This window comes from Fundulus heteroclitus, chromosome 19 (assembly GCF_011125445.2).
Source record: "Fundulus heteroclitus isolate FHET01 chromosome 19, MU-UCD_Fhet_4.1, whole genome shotgun sequence".
Classification (NCBI taxonomy): domain Eukaryota; kingdom Metazoa; phylum Chordata; class Actinopteri; order Cyprinodontiformes; family Fundulidae; genus Fundulus; species Fundulus heteroclitus.
In genome coordinates, this window is record NC_046379.1 from 22173375 (window position 1) to 22191320 (window position 17946).

Here is a 17946-nt window from a genome sequence, read left to right on the forward strand (position 1 = left end):
TGGTCCCCCTTTTGCTGCCAAACAGCCCCGACCCGTGGAGGCTCACTGCAAAGAGGGAACTAAAAGTAAGTCAGGTTTTCTTGAATTAAGTGTATTTGTCCGTGATTTAAGCAGGTAACTAAGATGATCTGCCAATGGGATAGGATGTTTGCACTTAAAATAGGAGCAAGCCATCTCCATCATCTTATTTCAAGTGCAGTATATCTAATTATCTTATTTTAGGGGTAAAAACACTCATTCCATTGGCAGATCATCTTATTTACCTGCTCAAATCAAGGACAAGTTCAGTCATTTCAAGAAAGTTTTACTTAATTTTAGTTCCATTTTTGCAGTGCTTAGACTTCTCCAGACCCCAGAGGGTGTGGTGGGATATCCAGGACCAAGATGTTAGCAGGAAGTTAAAATTACCACAACCACTCTTGAAACTATTTTGTCCTTAATTTAGGGGGCCTGGTATCCGTCACCAGGGGTCGTCACTTCCGTGAACCGGAGTACACGGTCTGCAACAACGCAGCGGCAGATGGAAAGTATCAACCACACTGATGGGAGGATCCAAACCCCCCCCCCCAGAGGAACATCACAAAGAGCAATACACTTCCTCTCCTGCTTGCCTTCTTCCAGCGGGGAATCCTGGCGCCATTGGGTTCCCTGGTAGAGGCGGTTCCTGCATGAGCGGCACCCTCTGCGCGTGCAACACTTACCCAGGTGAGTGCGCATGCACCTGTCCTTCCATTTGCTGTAAAATAAAAAGTGATTTTTCTTCCTACCAGAACCCCCCAAGTCTTCCGTTGCCCCACCCCTGCCCATTGGTGGTTGTTTTGGCAGTGGATAGCGATCAGCAAGTGCACGCGCTGTGGTGTCAGCGCCACGCTGGGATGGGTGAGACGTGCAGCCCCACGTGCGACAAACTGCGCCTTTCTGACACCTTTCCACCAGAAACAGCACAGTCATCTTAGGCAATTCGAGCAACAGCGGCTAATTTGTCGGAATCGGACCACACCCAAACCCGCCCATGACTGGTCAAGACTCGCCTTGCCGACTCGTCATTGCTTCCTCCTTGGACCGCTTTTATACAGCACTGACCACTGTAAACCAGGAAGAACCAAAAGAGCTGCAGCTCTGGAGATACTGACCCGGTCGTCTGGCCAGCAAAGCTTGGCTCTTGTCAAAGTCGATCAAATCATATGCCACCCAGTACCAGGTTCCATGCCACCTGTCTGTGGTTACGGTGTTATGCCTGATTGTTTCAATGTACAGAATGGATCGAAGTTGACTTAGCTATTAAGGGTCTATATAATATCAGTGCCTGCAGCAAAATAAGGACACAGCTTTATTCTATGTCATGGCCGACATAGAACGCGGGTCCTGACGCAGCTTTTTGTCTTGCTAATTATACCTGTGACGCTCAGGTCGATAGATAAAATTGAAACGAAAGGTGACATTAAGTTTCAAAATAGTCAAAACACTTGAAAGGTCAGACAAACCCTGTGTGCAATCACGGGAGGAGGGGAACGCTCGGATGAAGAGTAAGTCTCGTGACACAGGAGGGAAACAAGGATATTTTACCGATTGACCAGGAAGACTCAGGCTTTTTATTCTGACTGATGTCTATCCCATCCTTACTCGACGCCTTATTTCCTCTGCTATGGCATGACAATCCGGTGAGAAATTATCTGCTCAGCTTGCTGGAGCACTTGCCCTCTCGGCTGCAGCCCTTCCCCCTGGACAGGTGGAGCGGGCTGGTGCGCGCCTGCCGACTGCAACACGTCTCCTGGTGGTGGAGGTAGAAGCGGCGGGGCGGCGGCGACCCCGAGAAGCTGGGAGGCGAGTGGCTCCGGCCCAGGCAGCCCCCGCCCCCTCCGCCGCGGTGCTCGTGGCGGGAGGGCGAGGAGCTGACGGAGCGCTGCAGCGAGGAGGAGCTGCGCGGCGAGGCGCTGGAGCTGCGGTGGTGGTGGTGGTGGTGGTGAGGCGAGCTGGTCAGGCTGCAGACGGCCGTCCTGGAGGCGGCGTGCTGGGGCGAGGAGCGGTGGTGGAGCGGGGAGCCCCGGGAGCCGTGCATCAGTTGGGCGATGCACGACAGGAGGTCCGAGTCGCTGTTGCTGCCAGCCCGGATGCGGTAACGCCTGAGTCTACGCAGGAGCGGGGAGAAAGTGAGGTATGAATAAATCAAAACAGTCAATTATATAATTAAGTGGTCTCAACTGGAGGACCAGGTTTAGCAGCTTTACAATCTTTAATAATTGCAAAAGAGAGAAACGAAGTTGTGTTGTTTTTTTCACTATTGGCTTTCTAATATGGTTTTAAAATATTTACATCAGTGACAAGAGTATGTCAATATTAACAGCAGTTACTTTAAACATAATGGAAAGGGGAAAAGAATGCAACCTTTATCTGGATTTTTATTAACATCTGCAAAGAATGTCCAAAACAAAATGGCCCTAATTCTTTCTCGTTCATCAATTTGTTCGTCAAATGAATGTTTTTTTTCCAAATATTGCCAGATTAAATACTTTTGAATATAGTTGAAAACTTCCTCTGTTTCAGTAACACATTATATAGATGAATTATATTATTAAAGTATATTCTAATTTACTGATATATATATATATATATATATTATTATTATTATTATGTTTTTTATTCTCTTTATATAAATGACAGATTTTTCCCTTACTCCAAAAACGTAAAAATAAAAATCACGTTCTTGTGTTTTAACCCGTAAAACAAAAGTCCATTTTCCAGAGTATTTCCAAACAGATGAGCAGTTTTCTTTTACAGGTCGTGTTGGCTTTGCAGCTCTGAATACATTTTATTTTGTAGGACTGAGAAGAAAAAAAATCTCTTTTTAATGGTAAAATGTGTTGATCAACACACATTTTTATGACTTTGAACTGGAAAAAATCCATCCTGAGGTTTCAACATTTAGATTTTTTTTATTTTGAAGGGGAAAGAGCATGGCGTGTGTTTGTATTCAGCCCCCCAGAGTCAATATTTAGTAGAATCACTTTATGTTATTTAGCTTCTGTGAAAATTTTGGAACCAGTTCTTAATTGAATTCAGGTCTAGGCCATTCTAACAGGTGACTATGCTGTTAGAAACCCTTGCCTTGTCGCTCTGGCTGTATGTTTCAGGCTGGAAGTGAAACCTCTGACCCAGTTTTTAGTCTTTTGCAGCCTCTAATAGCTTTTCTTCCAACTTTTCCCTTTACTAAGCTCCATCCATCTTTCTATTAACTCTGACCAGATCCCCTGTCCCTGCTAAAAAAAAGTATCTCCACAATATAATCCTGCCACCCACGTGGTTTACCACCCATTCGGTTTTCTTTCAACCATGTTTTTTTTTCTTGTCACTCTTTCATAAAGGACAGACTAATAAAGTGAACAGACACCAATTGCTGTTTGGTCAACAGATTGTCCCAGAGCTCCTCCATTCATCTTGGCTGCTTCTCTAAATAATGTTTTTCTTACCTGTTTAGGCCGGTTTAGTTGGGCAACTATGGCCTGGTAGGTTTTCGGTTGTGTCACACTTTCCATTTTCAGATATTGGACTGAACGGTGCTCTCTGTGCGATGTTCAAAGCTTGGGATATCATTTCAGAATGTAAAACTGTTCTGAACATCCCCAGAGTTTAATCCCTGGCCTGCTCCATGTCCTCATGATGCTGTTTGTTCACAAATGCTGTCTATGGAACCTCTGAGGCCTTATTTACTCATGTGTTGACTTCTAGAGGCAGAATTACATTTCATTTAGGGGTGTTGGAGTAAAGGGGGCTGAAGACAAAGTGCCACCTCTACTTTTGTTTTTGTAATTATAAAGATTTTTTAAACAATGTGTCCTTCCACCCTACAATGAGCTCTACTTTGTGTTGGTGACTGACAAAATCGCAATGAAAACCCTGATGCTTTTTTGGTTGCAGCGTGACAAAATGTTGCAAAGATCAAGCGGTGTGTCTTTCTGTTGCGAGGCAGTGCAGTTTGTGCCAGTGAAAGCGGAAAGCTGTTGTTACCTGCCCTCCACTGTGGCACGACTAGGTGGCTTCCCAGGCGGCGGGCGTGGCAGGAACTGCGGGTTTAACTGCTCCGCGGAGGTGGCCGGGTGAACCGGACGAGGGATCCTGCTTTTCCGAGAGAGGGGGCTGGAGGAGGAGGACAGAGACAGAGCCTCATCCCCCTGGCGGTCGGAGCGTGAGCCTATGAGAGAGTCCTCGTCCTGGGAGCGGTCGGAAGTGGACGACAGCGGATCCCTGGCGAGGGAGGCCACGATGGCACCGCGCCGGTCGGAGAGGGACGGGGAGGCGGTGGGAGAGGGGACGGGGCCGTGGTGGCTGGCTTTTTTCTGCAAAAGTTTCTCCTTGGCCGACCCCGGAGGGGGGAGCTCGAGCAGGCTGGAGGGCTCGAGCACGGGGATGCGACTTTGTCTGCGGCTGGGGTCCTTGCGGGGGGCAGCGGGTGAGGAGCAAGATGGGGTGAGAATCACATTTCCCCTGCCTTCCTCCCTGGCTTGTGCTTCTGTGGCACATGGCGTGGGGGTAGTGTCGTTGTCAGGGTCTTTTAGTTTTGAGAAATCTCCAGCAGCGTGGGCAACATAAGGAGGGGAGAGACAGCCGTTGGTAAACAGGGGGCTGCGTGGGCAGCGAGGAGAGAACTGAGGAGGCGAGTGAGGCGAGCGGGGGGAGGACGCACGGCTTGGCACAGGGCTCTGAGCTTTGGTGTGAGCGTCCCCGTTCACCACTGTTTCAGCCAGGGGGTCCGTTGGCGTCCCTGGGTGGGTGGGCACCTGGTCCTGTTGGGAGCTGACTCCCCCCGAGAGCTCCTTGATCTGCTGAGTCTCAGCTTCAGCTTCACCACGCCTCTCCAAAAGGAGGCAATGCGGAGCGCTGTCTGATCCCGACTGCGAGGACAGACCCGAAGGACGCTGGGCCGTCAGCTGGAGTGGATGGGGAGGTGAACGGGAGAAGGAAGAAAGCAGAAACAGGTGTTATTCCACCAGACATGACGCTAAAAACTGGAATAAATTGCTTGTAATATAAAGGTCTGTTGCTGGTAGACTACAACATGTGGAGTTGTGCTGTAGATCTGCAGCAAGAGCCAGATGCAGATGTGTGAATAGAGAGGAATTTGATATTGAATGGTACGTAAATGGTGATTAGTTTAGCAACAGCATGCAATACCATAGCTACCATTAATCAGACCGAAACACACGAGTGCTATGGCAGTGTCAGTCAAGCTGTGAGTACTAAACCGGCAAGAAGGACAGGAAACGTTCACGCAACTTCGCAGGGGGCTTCAGCGAAGAGAGGGTGAGGAACAAATACAGGGAGAGAGAGAGGAAGAGGAAGATAGAGAGGACAAAGACGATCTGAAACAAAAGAGACCATGCAACCTGTAGTCATGACTCATTCCAAACACGCATGCCACAGTCAGACAAAGACACATCGCCTATCCACATGACAAGGACACATCTGAACCCATGCTCTGTCTGGCCTGCACAGTGCCCCACTACACGGTCCTGGGTGAGAGCTGCACAACGAGCCGAGCCAAATGAACGGAAAAACAGAGAGAACCAGCAACAGAAGGAGAAGAAAGAAACCAAAAACCAGAACAAATGGGATTGCTACAGGTGTAGAGAGGAAGCTGAATGGAGACTTGTTTGTTTCAACGGGACAGTGATGGAGGTTCATCACCTGCTGGAGCTGGGCACGGGTGATACGTATGACTGAGGGGAACTTGGTGTTGGCGGCACCGGCGGGGATGGCCGGCAGTTTCCTGCGGCCGTGCGAGCGAGCGCCCGGGGAGAGGTCCGCCGGCAGAGGGAGGGAGGCGTGGCAGGAGGAGGAGGAGGAGGGTGGACGATCCTGCTGCGGCTGCTGGTCGGCGGACTGGCTGCGCCTCAGGCCCGCTGACTGCCGCTGGTGCAGCGGATCCGACAACGTGGTCAGGAGGGTGTGAGGACTGGGAGAGCGGAGTGGGACGGGGCTTGACGTCCGGGCCAGGACCTCCTCGGGTAGAGACGGAGGAGAGGTGGGGAGCTAAGGGGGTTGGAGGGGGGGAGGTGAAGAAAGGAGGGACTGTGAGATTGATGAGGGTGTGTGAAGATGATGGAGGTGGAGGTGCTGCGAGGCAGTTAAGACAAGCTGCTCTGGCAGGAAGTGCAACATGGAGTTGTTTTAATCAAAAGATGTACACGGCACAGGAGATGAGGTAGGAGCTTAAGGTAAAGGACGGTTTAAATTAAAGGCTGCAGTTCTGATTGTGCGAGGTAAGGAGGATTAGCAGTTGATTTTTACAGTGCCTTGCAAAAGTCCTTAAATATCCCATTAAAATCACAAACTGTGGAATGTATTGGGATTTTACGTGATAGCCCAGGGTGGAGCATAAGTGTGAAGTGAAAGGCAAAGAATACAAATTTGTTGTTGTTGGGTTTTTTTTTCCTTTACAAATAAAAATCTGAGAAGTGTGGCATGCATTTGCATTCAACTCCCTTTGATCTGATAATGAAATAAAATCCATTGCAAATGACTGCCTTTAGAAGTCACCTAATTGGCCAGTTAGACAGAGTCTAAATACAGCTGCTTTGTACAGTTCTTGCTGTGCCTTCCTATTTTCATTCGTTTTGTGATGGATTGATCAGAGCTCCATGAGACGTTTAAGGCTTAGGATGTTGTTTTAAAACCAAACCCTGCTTTACACTTTGTTCACAAACCTCTGAGCCCTGCACAGAACAGCTGGATTTATATCGTGACTGTTTTGAATGGTAAGGTGACTTCTGAAGGCATAAGTATCAGAGCAAAGGGGCCTTTAATGCATAAAATATGAATTATATCCAGTTATGTAAAGTGACAAAAAACGAAAAAAAAAAAAAATTTAACGGGTTTGAATAGTTTTGCGAGGCACTGTAAGTGTTTAGAATTGAATTATAGCTTGACAAGGAATCTAGCACTGAACTAAATGGGCTACTGTGAAAATATGAATAGCAAAACAGCAACTTATTTAGCTTAGAAAACCAAAAACAACAACAAAAAAAAACAAAGCCTTTGGAAACAAATCTGTAAAGCAAAATAACAAAAACAAGTTCAGCAAACAAAGTAAAGTTGAGCGCAACTACTCCACATGAAACTGAATCTTCAAACATTTCATAAGCTCTCTTTTCCCATGCTGTGACCTGGTTAAAGCACTCGGGTAGTGTCGTAGCTTTCTCTAACATGGTACACAGGTGAAGGAGCAAGCAAACACAAAGCGGTAACCGTTACCTCTAGACTACAGCAAGATGCAGCTGGTGAAACACTGCTTGTTGTATGATAAAAGCATCAAAGTTCTATACCTAGAACTCGGACTCTGTGCAGCTTTTTATCTTTGTAAAATGCTGACTACGGTCATCGTTATGTTTGCCATGTTGTGAAGTGGCCTTCAAACGAAGGGGGCTTACCTGAGTGAGGATTCCCTCGGCCAGAGCCTCGGCTGGGCTGGTTGGAGTAATAGGAGGCAGGGCCCCCACAGGCCCCACGCTGAGCTCCAACTTGTCCACTTTTGCGCTTCCTCTGGAGGAAGCTGCACTTTCCTGCTTAGCTCTGCTACAATTAGGACCTGGGCTTGCCTTTTCCCACCCGGGAGATGGTTCCTCTGGCTGGAGCACCTCTGGCTCCTCATCCTCCTCGGAAGGGCTGGCTGTAGCTTTGGCTCCGGGGGAGCCCCCGGGGCGCTCCACTATTACCCACTCTCTTGAATCAATCTCCTGCCTCCCAGAGCTCAGATTAAGCGCCACAAAGCCACCACTGCTGGCTGCCCCCTCTCCCTGCTCAAAAGACCCAGGCGAAGCCGGTTTGGGAGAAGCAGCTCCGGACAGGAACTCCTCGTCGTAGTGCCAGACCCTATCGGGACGCTCCCCGGCGGTTTGACCCTGAGTTGCTGGGACGATAGCAGCTTCCTTTCCCTGATGCTGGACGCCGAACTGCTGTTTTCCTGAACTAAAGGAAAGATGGACAAAAAAAGAAAAACACGACGCCCTGGTTTAACCTAAAGGAGAGTTTTGTGTAAAACAGCATAAGTGAGCTGAATTGTGGACAGATTTACCAGTTATCCAGGAGACGCTCTGGGCTGGCCTTCGGGTCGAGGCCCAGCCTCCTCTCCAGCTCTAAGCTGTGGATGTTGCGGAGCTTTCTCAGCAGAGGGGCGTCCCGGTCAGCAGCCACCGCCTCTGAGTGCGGTTTGACGGGTGAGCCCAGACTTAGTCCTGTGTAGGGGCTCTGGTGTCCTTGTTTACCCTGGTTGTTGCTTTGTTCCTCCTCTGCCGCAGTCTGTGGAAGCAAGAAACGCTTTAAGAATATTTCTAAACGTCACGTTCAACATTCGCGTGTGAAGAAGTTGCTTTTTCATCAGACAAATCCCTTACAAAGGGATTTACACCCCAGCGTCTCTACATTTGGTCATCTTACAACCTTGAGCGTTATTTTATAGGAACGGTCCATGCTAGCCACAAAAAGATCAGAACGAACACATTGTTTTCAACTTTTATTTCTGAGAAAAGTCTTAAAAAGGTGCAGCGCATTAACCTGACTCCGCCAGATGGATTTGCTCCGCATATCCATCTGGAAACCTTCCGTTGAAGTAATTTTGGGAAGGGGCGAAAATACTGGTTAGCTGATTGGCCTATGTTGGTGATAGACGGGCCAAATAAACCAATCAGATCAACGAAGCATATGACGTACTAACAGCGACGACGAAAACACAACCACAAGCCAAGCTACTCTTGCTGCTGCAGGTAAAGGCTCGTTAGCTCAGCAAAGAAATACTCTGTAATTCCGATAAAACTTGCTCGATAGCCACGCTAACGCTAGTTTCATCGGCTGAAGCCGCCATGTTCTTTAGACTGAACTGTCGCGCTTCTCGTTGCGTCACACCTCAACCCGCCTCAAAGCCAACGCTGATTGGACGTTCGTTTGGTGAACGGCTCCAAATTTTCTTTAACGGAGAGTAGCCAGACTGATCTGCGAGTGAAACCTTGAAAGCTCGCGAGATCAGGATGGTCTCACGAGGCTAGCATTAGTATTTAGCCCCCATCAATCATCAATCAATCATCCAAAAATGGAAAGAGTATGGGCCCAGCTGTGAATCTACCGCGGCATCATGGTCAACCTAAATGGACAGGGCAGGCTACAATAGCAGCAATCACAAAAAACATCCAAAAGGCTCATGGTAACTCTGGAGGAGGTGCAAAGATCCACCGCTCAGGTGGGAGAATTCGATAGATTAGTCGTAAACTCCAAAAACGTGGCCAAGAAGAAAGCCATTGATAAAAGAAAGCCAAAAGCCCTCCTGTTGGCTGCTAGCTATGAAGGGGTTACGTCAAACATGTGGAAGAGGGCGCTCTGATCAGAACTTGACTAACTTTTTTTAGCCAATATGCAAAAAGCTATGTTTAAAAAAACGCCAGAGCTACAGCAGAATCATGCCGTGCCGATGCTTTTCACCTTCCAGCAGAGCAATGACCCTAAAATATGCAGACAACCCTCCAAATGAATGGTTTACAATTACATCACACATCAAACTCAAAGCCTGCAGGACAAATGGGGCCCGTAATGAACAGCAAACATAACACCAAAACTACACGTACTGAAATATACTGCATTACAGAATGCTGTAAGATTGATCTTACTGCACCAGTTCATTTCCCTTCTCCCCCCGTTAAAAGAAGCAGAGTTTGCAAAGAACGATACGTTTGAGTACTTTTACCGGGAAATATCATGCAACACTGGCGGAGACACACCCTGATGGACTCGCTGCTGTTAACGCAGGGGAAAGGCGGTTCTACAAAGTACAGACTTAAGAGGTCTGAATGTAGGAAAAAAAGGGAAAAAAAGAGAAAAAAAGAAAAAAAAAGAAAAAAAGGAAAAAAAGAAGGAAAAAAAAGGAAAAAACAAAAAAAGGGGGAAAAAACGAAAAAAAAAGGAAAAAAAGAAAAAAAAAGAAAAAAAAGAGGTCTGAATGTAAATGCACACCACACTTTTAAGATTTCTACCTGTAAAAACTGCAAAAAAACCCACACACACATGGTTTGACTTCCACTTAAATACCGTGAAAGTTACGGACGTAGCGTGACAAACGCTACATAGTCTACCTTCCAGTGTCCCGTCCTGATCCGGTTCCGGTTCCGGTCGAGCTCTTCCCAGACGTCGGCCTCCTGGTTGCGATGCTGGTGCTGGGGGGAGCCCAGCGCGCGCTCAGGAGCGGGGTTGTTCTCCACGTCGCTGAGCTGCTCGTCCTGCAGCACCTCGTCTGTATTCTCCCTCAGCAGGTCGCCGGGGATCAACGAGGCGTTCACCATGCTGCGGCGACAAAACACGCGCCCACTGTAAGCTGCTGAACGTATTAAACTCCCAGAGACTGCACCACGGTTCCCATCCGCCCCGTACCCCATCTGTGCCGGAGTGAGTCGGGTGTGATGCTGCGGCGTTGTGGCGCTGGCGCTGATCGTCAGAGTGCCGTCTGTGCTGGTCCGCTCCCAGTCGTAAGGGTCGTTTTCCACAACGTTGTAGGTCTTCATGCTGTTGTCAAACACGGACATCAACAGCTGCAACGACACACAAAGACGTGATCTACCTCTTTGTCGGAGCTTTTGATCCGGGGTTTTTAAAATCAGAGCTGCGCAGAGAAAAGGTCAACCTGGTAGTCAGGCTTGGTGTAGTAGTCGAGGCTGGAAATGTGTTCCAAGAACACGCCGAACTCTGCCGGCAGATGTTTGAGCATCAGGCGATGGTCGTAAGTGTCCTTCAGCTTCCCCACGTGTTCCTGGGATTGAACAGGGTTTTTATTTTTTTTTAAATGTGTAGTTTTTGATCACTTAAGGTGAGCTAGAAGCGGTTTTGATCTGAGAATCGGCTCACTTTGTCTTTGATCTTCCTCCACGGCAACTGTCCAACCAAAAACTCCACCAACATGTAGAAGAGGGACCACAGGTCATCATGGCGACCCATCTCCTGCAGGATAAATAGAAATCGTGTTTATGTTCCATCATGACGACAAAAAAAAAGATGTTACATGTAGTGTCTTGCAGAAGTATCAACAAATTATAACCCTGACACGTCATTTATATAAGACGAAACATGGTGGTGGCAGCATCATGATGTGGGGATGCTTTTCTTCATTGGGGGCGGGGAAGCAAAGTTGATGGGACGGTGACTGGAGCAATAACACTTTATTTGAAGGGGTGTACATAAGACTGACATTACACTGTCATAAACATGACATAACACCTGTTATGAACATAAATGACTCTTTATGAATGTTTAGGACTGTTGTCATTAATTGTCATTCGGTAAATTATGACACTATTAAAGCAAAGTTGACATTGTTTAACATGTCTTTGTTATGACAAGCCCTTAATTTAACAAAACCCCAAATCAAACCCTTAATTTAACCTAATCCCAAATCAAGCCCTTAATTTAACCTAATCCCAAATCAAGCCCTTAATTTAACCTAATCCCAAATCAAGCCCCAAATTTAACCGAATCCCAAATCAAGCCCTTAATTTAACTTAATCCCAAATCAAGCCCTAAATTTAACCAAATCCCAAATCAAGCCCTTAATTTAACCTAATCCCAAATCAAGCCCTTAATTTAACCTAATCCCAAATCAAGCCCTAAATTTAACCTAATCCCAAATCAAGACCTAAATTTTACCTAATCCCAAATCAAGCCCTTAATTTAACTTAATCCCAACCCAAGACCTAAATTTAACCAAATCCCAAATCAAGCCCTTAATTTAACCAAATGCCAAATCAAACCCTTAATTTAACCTAATACCAAATCAAGCCCTTAATTTAACCTAATCCCAAATCAAGCCCTTAACCTAACCTAATCCCAAACCAAGCCATTAATTTAACCTAATCCCAAATCAAGCTCTAAATTTAACCTTGTCTCTGTTAATGTCAAGTTGTCATAACAAAGACAATGTCAACTTTGCTTTAATAGTGTCATAATTTACCGAATGACAATTAATGACAACAGCCCTAAACATTCATAAAGAGTCATTTATGTTCATAACAGGTGTTATGTCATTTTTATGACAGGGTAATGTCAGTCTTATGTACACCCCTTCAAATAAAGTGTTACCGGCAATTCTAGAGGAAAACCTGTTAAGCTGTTTTCGACAGGTCTCCTGAATTTTCGTCAATCCAGTTTCTAAGAGTATTAGAGTCACTTGGAGGGAAGACAAAAGGAGGAAGTATTTTTCTGTTGAAGTTACAAGAATAAAGTTGAAATAATGAGTCAGAAAGTGGGAACCGTACATTTACAATAAAGTCAAAATGAGGAGAAAAAAGTTGACATGGTGTAAAATAAAAATAAGGAAGGTTTATGGCCAATAAACTTGAATGACACTGTCACATAGACCTGGGACGGCCATGCCTTGGGATTTTGACACTTTATACTTATACGATATAATAAAGAAATTCTTTGTCTTTTAACATATGAACATCCTGCAGCTGCACTCTTAACATGAGAGGCATATCAAACCCGTTTGGGTAGAACACGGCAGCTGCAACATTCAGCCTTTTCTTCGAGATGTTATTTCTAATTTATTCTCAAAATAGTTGATCTTTGATCATTTCAAGCTTTCAACTTTATTGTGTAATGGGAAAATAAATCCACCATAAAAACGTCCACTTTTTTTTCAAGTGACCCTAAGACGCTTTTGTGAAATACCACCAAGGTGGCATTAGTGCACAGCCCTCCTTTACTAACAAAAGCTATTAACTATCAGTTTTGGAAAAACAGCAGTGCCAGTTGGCAGGCCCCATGGCGTTTGTCTGATAAAGTCGGTAAATTCTCCTGATCTGAGGCTGTTATAAAACATAATAAATAGAAAAACTAAAAATACGGTTTTGTTGTAGTGACATGTATACAACATTGAATTAAATTATCTTAGATAACTGTTTTTCTTATTGAGGAGAAGGGGATAACAGACCTTGGAACTGCCCAGCAAAGTCATTTGGCGTATTTGAAACACTATAATGATACAATTTTTTAAAAAGGAATGGCTGTTTAAAACCATATGTTGTAATTCAATTTTTAACACTGAATTCTTATTTCAAGGACAGTGGTAGATGTATTGCACTGCATTAAAAACAGTGGGATGACAAAAAGAAATTGCTTGCTCCAGCCACATTTTTCAGATTTTTATTCATGCATTTTAAAAAGCATGTAACCTTTTTCTTTCAATTGCACTACTTTGTGTTGGTAGTTTTAAATTCGATTCTAATAAAAATACACAAAAGTCTGTGGCTGGAACGCGACAAAATGGGAAGGTGTTCAAGGGGTGTGAGCAGTTTGGCCAGGCACATTTCTGTAGATCCACACAGGGTAGCAGCTCAGATTAAAACAAATGATAAAGCGTCTGGACAGAGACTGACCTTGTTCTTGTGTGCGTTGACAGAGGCGTACCGAACCGTTCCCCTGAACCCTGCGACTGGACGAGGCTGACAAATAAAGGGTATGGCAATTAAGGCATCTAAAACCGAACGTCAACATGTTAAAGACTAGACCAAAACCTGACTTGGTCAAATTCTGTAAACCCATTCACTTCTACGCATAAATCCATATTAATAATATATTTTAACAGTAATAAACACTCGAGTCTATGCACGGTATTATAATAGAAATTTTACATTTTAACATTAAATTCTCTTCTAGAACATGTTGTTGTTTATATTTTCAACCTTGTTTTGGTCCACTAAGAAAAATAAAACAACTAATTTCTACTAATGACCCCCACCCAAGATCATATATGGTAAAATCTAGATAATTAATCATATCCAACATGAGATCAAAAAGAACAATGAAACTGTTTAGATACAGGTTTTAAAGAATAAAGCAGCAAAGTGAAACTGCAAAGGTTTTATTCATTTTTGTCAATGAAATTGATACAGAAATTTGATCTCCAGCTTTACAGTCAATAAAAAGACAGTGAGAGAGGAGGCCACTTACGGGGCGAACCTCCTGACAGGAGTTGGTGAACTGACGAGCCAGGCCGAAGTCCAACATGTAACAAGTCCGACAAGTACTGGGAAAGCGGCCCATGGCGAAATTGGACTGAAGTAGAAGGAGGACAGACACGAGGAGCAAAAAAAAGCATAAGAAATACATGAGGAGACCAGTTCCCGTGACATTTATTTCTATTTGCTGAGCTCCCAGATGATAAGATCTATGACAACAGCTCAGAGTGTAAACAGCATTTGCATTCTGGTACTTCAGCACATTCAGCCAACTCTCCAGTCGAGCCGCTGAAGTCGGCAACAACAAAATCAGCATTCAGAAATGAAAAACATTCAGGATCGCACGGCAGCTCCAAAATCAACCCAGGACGGAAATATATGCACACTGTATGTTATACAGTTTATGTGCTGTAGACTAAAGAGAAAGAACAATGGGTTGCAGGAAACAAACTGCTCCCTGGGTTTTGCTACGCACCGGTTTGATGTCCCGATGTAAGAATCCGACAGAGTGGATGCTCTCTATGGCCTCCAGGATCTGGCGGCCCAGACGCAGGGTGGTGCTGATGCTGAACGTTCCCCGAGGCATGCTTCTCCTCAGGTCGGCCAGGTTTCGACCCTGAAAGAGCGGGAGCCATAGTTGTTAGTCCAACAAGCAGGTTTGAAGCCTGACCCCAACGACCTTCGCTCATCAGACGATGCTACTAGATAATACATACTGTATGATGAGTGGGTGTTTAAATTAAAATCCCAGCATAAAAACAGACTAATAAAAGGATGACGAGTTGTCTAATTGCTTCATCTGGCTGGTTCTCAGCTGGTGTTTTTCCAGGATGTTTCTGCGTGACACCCTCAAGTCCATAGTTTGCGGGTTAGTAAATAAATTATTCATGCTTAGCTGTATTATTAGACATATCTGAAATATTTATTTGGCTCACTTTCCTGTAAACAACTCCCAGACATGATTAACATGCAGTGGGGGGCATGATGGTTCTCAGGTGTCAGCACAAAGTCAAACCAAGATCAGGGCAAAGTGACTCGTTACGGCCAAACCTAGGGTCAAGTTAGAGATCGATGACATTAGTGGACATATAACTGAGCCTGATGACCTAGGATTATTTCTCACCGAGTAGCTTCTTGGTAGAGACACTGAGAAATCAGCTAGTTGATGGGATTGGACTAATGTTTAGCTTGACATGCCCTGACCGGTTAGTAACTGACAAAAATGAGCTTTTTCTGAGCCGAGTGCCAAATAGTCCCATTAACAACACTCTTCAGTGTGGAAGTTGTTACAAAGGGAGGAAGACTCAACGTTTAGTATGAGTAAGGGTTTAAAAATTAAATGGTACAAGCTTTTATAACAACAAAATGATATCTTTATAGAGAAAAGGTCCCCCCTGAGACTGACCTGAAGCTCCATCACCACGTAGTTGAAGCGGTCGTTGCGGCCACATCCCACAAAGCGACACACGTGATCTTTACCTAAGAGAAGGAGGACCAAACTGTTTCAGAGTATAGATCACAAGGGACAACATCACCTCAGACATCACCAGCGTTGTTTGATCACAAGATGTGGACAGGCCTTTAGAGTCACTATAACTGTGTCCGTACTCACTGGAGGTTTTTCACATGGGCAGTATGGCTCACCACCCTGGGTGAGATCTTGTCAGGGGGTGACGTAAGCACTGAGGGAGGGGGGGAAATTGGGCCTGAACTGGTTTCCAATTGCTTATGGTTCAAAATATTCGTCCAGGTACTTGCGTTTTACAACAGCATCTTTAGAGGTGAAACCAGAGATTCCTGAAAACCCAATATGAGATCTATGGCAACTTTATTATATTTCTTTTTTTTTTTAAGTAGCATTTTTCATGCTCTTTGGCATTAGAACCACTTTATTTGGAGACCAGTATGAAAAAACATAAACTATATGTTGGTCAAGCCCAGACTAAATTATTCTACACTGATGTCATATTTCTTTTAAACAGGGGTTATATTTAAAGAAACAAAAAAGGGGTGATGTTTCATTTTGGTTGAAATCTACCCAAGATAGCAATATATTCTGGGTATAGAAAAAGGAGCCACTCTTAAGTCTAGTTTATGCTTGACGCATTTGTGACGTCCAGCGGTCCATATTACGTCATTTTGGCTACCATTCCCCTCCAAGCGTCCAAAAGTTTGCGCTCGATGCACCTGGAAAAATTTAACTAACTAAGTGGACAGTGCAGTGCGGAAAAACGTGGCAGACGAGCAAGAGCTCCTTCTGGTGGAAGCCCGTAAACACAGACATCTTTATGATTCTGCCGATAAAGATCACCGGGATCAACAAGTTGTTCACAATTCCTTAAGAGAAATCACGGTCACTCTTAGAAGAAAGGTGGAGAGTTTAAAATGTTGGATTCAACTGTGTTTTTTCAACTTTTACATGTAGTGGGGTGTAGTACACTTGACAAAGGAGCACAACGCTGCCCTCTAGAGCCTTGGAGAATAGTGCTACTTCGAAGGAAAGGCCGCACAGAGAACAAATGCTGCAGACGTTATGTTCACACGTCTCTTTTCCACGTGGAACGTAGGTGCGTCAACGATATACCAGCCTTAATGCGGCATTAATGCAGGGACAGCTACTGTCCATACTATTGCTTCCCTCTCTCCTTAGTTACTGGGGATCCCCGATCTCCCAACCCCAGCATCTGCTCGGACTTACGGGATAAAACCAGCACCAGTGGGTCAACACACGTATAGAGCATGTCTGAGGGTGAAAGTATGCGTCCTCTGACCTCGGCAGACATTGGTGCACTGGCAAAACAACAGCGCCGTCCCACAGAAACAGCTACAAGACATTGTGAATAAAAACATTCACACTTGTTTTATTCTCCTCAACTTCCTATTTGACCCTACAATACAAATTAACTCTTGTGATGAGTGCAGAATGACCAAAAAGCCCTCTGATGAGGCTGGCTGTCAATCTTTACTCTTGACAGCTGTGTGGATCAGCAGTGTTGGAGTGGGGGGGGGGGGGGATTAGAGTTCAGCTCATCTCAAGTTACATGACGGCTCCCTTAGGAAGCAAAAGCATCACAAGGCTGCAGGTCAAGGCCATTAGACAACAAACCTGATCCCAGCTCATTGATTTTTCTCTCAGATGGGCAAAGGAAAAACAACACGGTGATTAAAAAGCAAGAAAAGAACGTTTGGGGTAAAAAAAGAGAGAAGGAACGGACAAAACCTTCTCAAGGGTTGTAAGAAAACGTGGAGTATCAGGAACGGCGGTAACATGTTTTCCCCTGTTGAGACAGCAGCAAAATAAAGTGTCACTGTGTTTTCAGATGTGTCATATGACTTGTATTTGTCCTCAGAGGAAACCAATCTGTCCCGAGAACAGACCCGCACACACACACTATCCCTGGGTTCTCTGCTCCAAATGCCACGTCCTGTGTTTTCAGAGAGACTCGTGCAGAAACGATCGTCCTCTCTATGCAGCGTTTGCCCAATAATAACCGTACACGCGTTCGGAAGCGACTCAATGGGTCACCGTGTCGGCGCGGATCGATCGGTTCCCGTAACCGAATCCACCGAGCCCATTTCGACTCACCCTGGAGCTTCTTCAGAACGGCGACCTCCATCTTTAGCACTTGTTTCGGCTGCTGGGCCGACTCCACCTTCAGCGCCACGCTGCCCCGCGTCAGCAGGTCCTGAGCCTCGTAGATCTCCCCGAAACCCCCGCCCCCAATCTTCTTTACCTGGGGGGAGCAGACACTGGATAAGCACTTCAGTAGAGTAAAGCAAATAGAAGTTCCCAATAACATTTCAATATATGGAAAAGCAAACAAGGGTATTATGATTTCACTGCCGTTTTCAAGCATTTATCTAAGGCAGCCTGCAAAATACAGCCATAAACGTCACAGCATTTCATTGGGATTTGATATGATGGCACAAATGCAAACCTTAACTGACTGGCCATGTAAGG

General features: G+C 45.4%; 1 protein-coding gene across 2 annotated transcripts in view; it reads right to left on the reverse strand.

Moving 5' to 3' along the window:
- Positions 1-1560: 1560 nt before the first annotated feature.
- The window catches only part of ttbk2a (tau tubulin kinase 2a), a 28146-nt gene continuing 11760 nt past the window's right edge, over positions 1561-17946 (reverse strand). The window contains exons 3-16 of one of the 2 annotated variants that reach the window (XM_021320998.2): positions 17572-17719; positions 15391-15464; positions 14461-14601; positions 13978-14082; positions 13404-13469; positions 10879-10971; positions 10658-10783; positions 10408-10565; positions 10113-10320; positions 8069-8292; positions 7425-7962; positions 5683-6027; positions 4006-4925; positions 1561-2129 (exon numbers count right to left, since the gene is read on the reverse strand). In XM_021320998.2, coding sequence (XP_021176673.2) covers positions 1670-2129; positions 4006-4925; positions 5683-6027; positions 7425-7962; positions 8069-8292; positions 10113-10320; positions 10408-10565; positions 10658-10783; positions 10879-10971; positions 13404-13469; positions 13978-14082; positions 14461-14601; positions 15391-15464; positions 17572-17719 — 3606 coding nt within the window. In that variant the 3' untranslated portion in view covers positions 1561-1669. The remainder of the gene's footprint in view (positions 2130-4005; positions 4926-5682; positions 6028-7424; positions 7963-8068; positions 8293-10112; positions 10321-10407; positions 10566-10657; positions 10784-10878; positions 10972-13403; positions 13470-13977; positions 14083-14460; positions 14602-15390; positions 15465-17571; positions 17720-17946) is intronic. The other variant, XM_012871548.3, reaches the window with a different exon arrangement.